This window comes from Chrysochloris asiatica, unplaced genomic scaffold (assembly GCF_000296735.1).
Source record: "Chrysochloris asiatica unplaced genomic scaffold, ChrAsi1.0 scaffold00092, whole genome shotgun sequence".
Taxonomy (NCBI): domain Eukaryota; kingdom Metazoa; phylum Chordata; class Mammalia; order Afrosoricida; family Chrysochloridae; genus Chrysochloris; species Chrysochloris asiatica.
The window spans coordinates 7,300,101-7,307,667 of record NW_006408610.1 but is presented as its reverse complement, the minus strand read 5'-3'; the positions used below and the strand labels follow the sequence as shown (position 1 = coordinate 7,307,667).

The 7,567-nt window shown below is 44.7% G+C and overlaps 1 protein-coding gene across 1 annotated transcript in view; it reads left to right on the top strand.

Annotated features, from left to right (window-relative positions):
- The first annotated feature begins 1,920 nt into the window (after positions 1-1,920).
- Positions 1,921-7,567, top strand: part of THSD4 (thrombospondin, type I, domain containing 4) — a 284,521-nt gene continuing 278,874 nt past the window's right edge. The window contains exon 1 of the mRNA XM_006866532.1: positions 1,921-2,208. Within this exon, the coding sequence (XP_006866594.1) occupies positions 2,137-2,208 (72 nt within the window). The 5' untranslated portion in view covers positions 1,921-2,136. The remainder of the gene's footprint in view (positions 2,209-7,567) is intronic.

Genomic DNA, 7,567 nt, shown 5'->3' with positions numbered 1-7,567 from the left:
GTGAGGTCATTAGGTAGATGGTGGTGAGGTCATTAGGCAGATGATAGGTCTATTCCTACCTTGTGGAATAGACCCAGTGCATAACAATAATAATGATGAAGAAAGGGGAAGAAGAGATGGAGAGGGGAGGAGAGGGAAGAGAATAAATTAATTTCTACTTTCCTCTAATTAGAAGGATCCAGTGGTGCAGTGGATTAAGCATTGGGTTACTGGTGGCAAGGTCAGCTGTTCAAGCCCACCGGTCATTACATGGGTAAAGATGTGACCGTCTGCTCCCATGAAGATTTACAGCCACAGAAACCTTAAGGACCAGTTCCTCTCTGCTTTATAGGATCTCTATGAGTTGGAATCAACTCAATGGCAATAGGTTTTTGGTTTCTGTAACTAGTGATATTGTCGTCTCTGTTTCTTACAACCTTAGAAAAAAGGGCTGTAAATTACCCCCCAAGCCTACCCAAAAAGCTGCCCACTGGTAAATAGTCATGTGATGTCATTGTTAAGTGCCACTGAGTCAGTTCCAACTCATAGTGGCCCTGTATAGGGTTTCCAAGAAGCGGCTGGTGAGTTTTACCTGCCGACCTTTGCAGTCCAGTGCTTTATCCCACAGTGCCACACCAAGACTCCAAATAGTCATGTAACTGATGATAATACACCTTCTAAGATAGCCGTAAACTATAAAGTCTCTTAGGTTTAAAATTTCCTCAGTTATGCAGGAAAATGCCCATAATCTGATGCTTTTCAAGTGGTAATTTACTTGCAGGACTGAGTGTCAATATTTATTTCAGATCAAAGAGAAAATCTGTGTCATCCGAACTTACCCTGTGCCCAGCTTTGTGCTGAAACAACCTCACTCATTCCCACTCTAACCTGCGGATGGCATTTCTCCATTTCCCATGTGGGGAACTAGGGTTCGCCAGTGTTAAACACTCTCTCTCTACAGACCCTCATCAAGTGGGTATATAACTGGAGACTTGAACAGACGTCTCCTTGATTCTAGGACCCTGAGCTGCTTCCATAGCCCCATGATGTCACTCGGTCCTCTTGTGGCCACCAACAGCTTCAGAATGGGATCCTTTTGCTTATTCTAGGAGGATTCTAACACATAATGGGTTCTCTACCCATTTCAAACCCTGATGTCTGAAAATTCACAGTAAGAGTTGACTGCTTAGGATGTGTCTCGGGTAGATTGTTGCAAGACCTATTCCTCAACCTGTTCCCTATGCCTCCAAGTCCCATGGTCCACATGATTCTACACAGAGGTAGCTCTTATTTCTTGAAAATCATGCTGCTTTTTGATACATTTGGCCAACCTCATTTAACACTTGGACTTCACCTTGTTTAGTAGCATTAAGTTCTCAAGTTTTGGTCAAGAACAGTGACCCAAGGAGACAGCAATGGGAAATAGCAACTTCCCCTGTTCCCATCTATACATGCCCACATGATCAATGCACAAGCACACAGCTCACATGTAACTTCTTTCTTCTTTGAGGCTGCCCTTGAAAATGTAGTCTTTCACTACCTGGATCTCTGCAGCCACCAAATGTGAGCTAAAAGACAACTCAGAGGCCATCCACCCAATCAGAGAGGAAACCAAGGCCCAGAGAGGTTTGACAACTTGTCTAGGCTCACACAGCTCAGCAACAGCAGATCCTGAATCAGGAAGGTCCTGGGATCTCCCAGCTCTCAGCCTGGAGCTCATCCCATGGCTGCCTCCTGCCTGCCTCTGCCAAGAAGGCAGGGGCTGTTCCCCTGCTTAGGGAGTGCTTACCTTGGAGCCCTTTTCATGAATGAGACCAGATGCAGAACTCTACATTGATCATTTCTGTCCCTCCCCTTTCTGCTTTCTGTTAAAGGCAACCCCCCCACCCCCACCCCCAGCTCCCAGCTGGCTCCTGTCCCCTCCCCCAGCTGGGAGAAGTTATTACATGAAGAGATCAGCTTACCAGTTTTCTTCAGAGCCTGGGCTGAGCTTGGAGCTCCGTCTGTCCGGGTAGTACAGTGAGAGAGAGCAGAGACATTCAGCGCGGTGCCTAGCGGAACTCCAGGGCTGGAATTCCGAGACACAAGTGCATCTGCTAGCTGTTAGCACTTGGCAGACGGAGTTCTCTTCTAGGGCAGTTCTAACTTTGGGTAATAATGTTTGTCAGCTACCTGATATTAACATTGCTCCACGTTCAAACAGCAGTGTTAGCGAGACCTGGGGGAGAGGTAAGCCAAATAAAATATCTTGTCAGAAGTTGTATTTTTGTCAGCATTATATTTCCTCTTCTATCTGCAAAGAGGGATTGGGGGATGGCCGCGAAGAGGGGTCGGGAAATGGCTAATGTTTTATTTTAGTTTTTAGGCTTGCCTTTTCTTAGATGAAGGCTTCTTTTCTTCTTGATGAATCTGGTAATTTCTAAAATCTCATTCTGAGCTATCTGTGTGATTTCCATACTGGGGAGCCAGGTGTGTCCTTGGTGACAGATACCTGGAGCAGGCAGTTTTCTCCTGGCGTTATAAATAAATAAATAAATAAATGGCATGTCAGAATGTCAGATACTGGTAGGAACTGGTACCTATTGAGAGTTTTTCTCCAGTACGGCAAAGCGAATATTCATGCTACAAGAATTGCTTTCCTTTCCTGCTTTTGCACTACATTTTTCTCTTTTATTGCTTTGATGTGCTGGACGGGGGACCCAGTGCTTAATCATAGGTTTGAAGGGGATAATGATATATAGCAGAGGCAGGGGTGCGCCCCAAATAGGCTGTAAGAGGCGTCGTTTAAGACCCATGAGGGCACTTTATTCTTAATGGTTTAACTAATGGGAATGCTGTGGCTTCATACAGTAAGTACTGGACTGCGAGCCAGAAGGTAGATGGTTCGAGCCTGCCAGCCACTCCACAAGAGAAAGATGAGGCTTTCTGCTCCCGCAAAGATTTAAAAAGTCTGGGAAACCCTGTATAGAGTCACTATGAGTCGGAACTGACTCAAAGGCACTTAACAACAATTGTTTAGTTACTATGTTTACTGGATACACCCCAGAGCACCATAGATGCCTCTTGGCACCAGTTTTTGGACACAAGTAAAGAGACCAGAAGGAGTGATGACACCAAGTCTGAGCGGGAAGCACAAGGTGTATTTACCGTCATCTACAAGAAATGTGCCTGGTCCAATCTTGGATTTGTTACCCTGATTAAAATCTGGGGCACTGATTGCTGAGGCGCTGAAGGACAACCTTGGACCCATCTGCCGCTATGAAAAGCTAAGTGAGAAGTTTATCTCCTAAAAGGGCCATGGGGCCATTCAGCAGCTTTGCCTTTTGTTAGTCCTCTGAGCAGGTTCTGACAGCCTAATGCAATTACTTTCCCTTTTCCAGTGGAAGCAGGAGTGCCTCCAAATCCCAGGCTGCAAGCCTGGCTGTGGTTTCAGCAGGCTTGTTACTCTGCTTAAAATAGACGTGGGACTCGGAGGTGTGCAGCAACGGGTCATTTGTTTTAGGCTTTTAGCCAATTACTTACGCATGTCCTCTGCTGTGAGCAGTCTGGACCTATGGCGAGGACTGAGGTCTTGAATGGGGAGCCTGAGGAACTGAATGGGTTAGTGATGCTGGTAGCTGAAAGCTGCCCATTGCCCTTTAGTTGTTATTGGAGTTCGCAACTTCCCTGTTGATTTTTTACTGTGTGGAGCAAATGACAGATGGGCCGGCCTTGCTCAGCCTGGAGCACTTAGGCATTTTAGAGGAGAGCTCATATGGAAAATATTTCTACCACCGCTGCATGTGCATTTGGTCTGGGGAGACCCCCATACAGAGCAAATCACAGTGCCCCGGCAACCCCTTAGCAGCGTGCCAATTACTCTTATTAACGGCAAGACTCGGAGCAGGCTCAGTTACCTGCACACAGCTGGCTCCCAGGGACCGCCACTCTGGAATGGGGGTGCCCCAAACCCTGAGTCACATGCAGAGGGGTAAGCAAAGAGCACTAGTTCACTTTATAGTCAGCGGAACAGATGAAAAAGAAAGGGGATTACACAGGATCACCCAAACCCAGATACAGTTCAAACAACACTCGGGAGAGGCAGGCAAGCAGAGCTTCTGTTTTGTGAGTTGAAGTGTGTGTGCTTAAATAGCCAGAAAACACAATCCGAAGTGGCAAGGAGTCTGCCTTCCGGCTCTTTTGTTCTATTCTGCCAAGCCAGAGGACTTTACATCGCTTTTCTTCTTTCTTCTCCTTTTTCCTTATCCTCCCTTCTTTCTTCTGCTGTGTGTATGTACTCATATGTAAGTGTTGTTTGTATTGTCTTTGTATATGTACAAGTGGAGCTCAAAAAGTTTGTGGGAAAATTCCATTATCTTTCCATTTCATTTTTTTACAAACTTTTTGAAGCCCCCTCATGTATGTATATTGTCTGTGTTTAGGTTTGTCTGTGTGTGTGTGTCAATGCAAAACTTTAGCTCTGTCTAAATTGTATTCTTAGGAAATTGTACAATTAGGTGGCCTTTCCCCTTTCTGGAAATGAAAAGATGAGGAAGGAACGTAAATGAATCCCCTCTTGCTCCTGAAAAAAAAAAAAGAATGCAGATTATACAGAGTTTTGAAGAATGTGGCTTGTATTTATAAGCACCTCTTCTTTCTTGCTGTGTTACTTACAAAATGTGCCCATAAACATGGGGCGACATCCTGAAGTCACCAAGATTTTCTTTTTCTGTGCCAGCCGATTTCCTTGCAGGCTTCCCTTTGCACGTTCATAAAAATGCATGAGGAAAAGAAAGAGAGGGGAATAAAGAGTGTACAACTTGTGGTGTTTGGCTGACTGAGGTCTCAGTGTGGGGCTGGACACGAAGCAGCAAGGCTTGTAGGCAGGTCCTAGTAACCTTTCCAAGGTGACGTCCTTCCAGATAACAGAGCTGACAGGTGGTGGGATGCGAGGTGAAGCAAACCCTCTCTCCCACCCTGTTGCTGGCACTGTTGGCATCCAGGCCTGTCAGCTCAAGGACTGAACCACTACTACAGTTTCAGTGCCTGGACTTGAGAACAGACACAGGAAAAAGCTAGTCCTTCTTTTAGTTTCTGGTAGCAGGAGCATTAAACTGAGGTTATTGGAAAGCTTTTTGCCCTTCATGATTAGAATGTTGTTGTTGTTAAAAGCTGTCGAGTCTGTTCCAATTCATGTTGTTGTTAAGTATCACCAAGTCAGTTCCAAGTCACAGCGACCCTGTATAGGGTTTCCAAGGTGCAGCTGGTGGTTTTGAACTGCTGACCTTGTGGTGCACAGTCTGGTGCTGATCCTACAGCGTCACACCAGGAGTCCTGTTGTTCCAGATCATAGCGACCCTGTATAGAGTTTCCGAGGTGCAGCTGGTGGGTTTGAACCACTGATCTTATGTTCAAACCGACCTTGCAGTCCAGTGCTTATCCTACAGCACCACACCAGGACTCCATGATTAGAATAGCAACAGCATGTATGTAAACAGATTCGATGATTCCTCTAAGAACAATAAAGTCAGACTGGAAAGTTGGTACATTTGTCAGTGTAGGGAGAGTGAGTGCTAGGATTCAGGTTTATTGCAGGATGCAGAACAGTGTGGGGGGGGGGAGGGGGATGCACATGCACATGCACACACAAGAGCACACTCACGTGCACACCTGTGTGTATATTTATCCCTGAACTTAAACTTATCTTCTCATGAGATACAATCATATGTGGGGAAGGTGAAGGAAAGACTACTGGAGATTTGTAAGGTTCCATGTATCATAGGGAGGTAAATCCTAGAAGTAGAAAAGCTGGGTCAGAAGAGGTGCTTATTTTCATTATAACAGAGGAAATTAAACCTATTGAGAAAACCTATGAACTTTTAAAATAAATATCGTCACTGCTTGTGGTTGTTGGGTTCCCTTTTTGGGATGATGAAAATATTTTAAAGATAGGTAATGGTGGTGGTTGTCCCATTGTGAATATCATAAATACCACTGATTGCTAACAAGGTGTATTTTATGGTGTAGGAATGGTAGCTTCAGAAAAATAGAAAATAAATAATAATTATCTGTTTATCCAGCTTCTCCATTTCTAAGATTTTTTATCGATAGAGCCACTTTAAATGTGCAAAATGCTCTATGAGCAACAATTTCACTGTTCCCATGGAGGACACTATCCAGGTCACCAAAATGATTGAGATGCCGCTATGTGTGTTGGTATGATCGTACAGTACAGTGTGTACTCATGTGAAGTGACCACAAGAGTATGTTGTGAAGTAGAAAAGCAATCTGCAGAACAGTGTGTGTAGAATGCTGCCATGTGGGTAAAGCATGTTAACATACGGGGGGAAGGGGGTTGGCACTTCAAAAACTTGTGGAAAAATTCCAGTATCTTTTCATTCTATGTTTCTGTGAACGTTTCATTCTATGTTTCTTTGAAGCCATCTCATCTGTGTTTGTATGTCCTCTCTCTAGAAGGATATCCAAGGAAATGGAGAGGAAAATGGGGTGGGATGAGGACAGGTGAGAGACGAAAGTTTCACTGTACAGCTTTGATACCTTTTCAGTTGTGTGGCTTGCTGTGGCACTGTGGGTTCATGCGCTGGGCTGCAAAGTCGATTTGAACCTCAAGGTCAGCGGTTCAAGCTCACCAGCTGCTCATTGGAAATGCTATACAGGGTCACTATCTGTCGGAACTGACTCAACGGCACTTAACCGCCAACCACAATCTAGTGAAAAATAATAACAAAATAAGTGATAAACTAAGTCACTTAGGAATACATTAAACAATTGATATAACAGATAATGTTCTCAGTAGTGGTTCCTAGCACATGCTGAGATGACATGTACATAGGTAATAAGCACCGCTCAATGAAAGGATGCCCTTAGAGCTAAAAGGATGCTCTTTAGGCTCATCCACACATTTAACACCTGTTCATGGCATATATATTTGTTTCCTTTGTAAACAGAAGATACTATTAGTAGCTACTTTAAAAGGTGGTTGTTGTATTGTTGTTGTTAAGTGCCATCAAGTTGGATCTGACCCGTAGCAACCCTGTATAGGGTTACCAAGGAGCAGCTGGTGAACTTGAACCACTGACCTTGTGGTTCAAATGACTTTGCAGTCCAGCACATTAGCCCACAGCACCGTACCAGGACTCCTTAAAGGGTGTTTGGGAGGATTCAATGTGATCATTTATAAAGAGCTCCTAGCTTGGTGTGTCAGAGATGAAGCTAACAGACGCCACAAATGGTGTTGTATTTGAGCTGAGACTTAACGGATTATATGCTGGTGGGAACTCAGGACCGTCCTCAGGTCTGACGATGAACTGGGGAGACTCACAGAACTCAGCATGTAGTAAGACTAACAGCTGTGATTTATGAGAAGGAAAGGACATGCGCAAAGGGAAAGGTACATGGCAAAGTGCAGAGGAAGCCAGGCACAAGTTTCCAGAGTCTTCTCCCAGTGAAGCCACACAGATTGTACTGAAATCCCCCATAATATGACTCGTGGCCACCACTCATCTGTTAGTCATACTGTGGTGGCTTATGAGTTGCTGTGATTCTGGAAGCTACGCCACCGGTATTTTAAATATCAGCAGGGTCACCC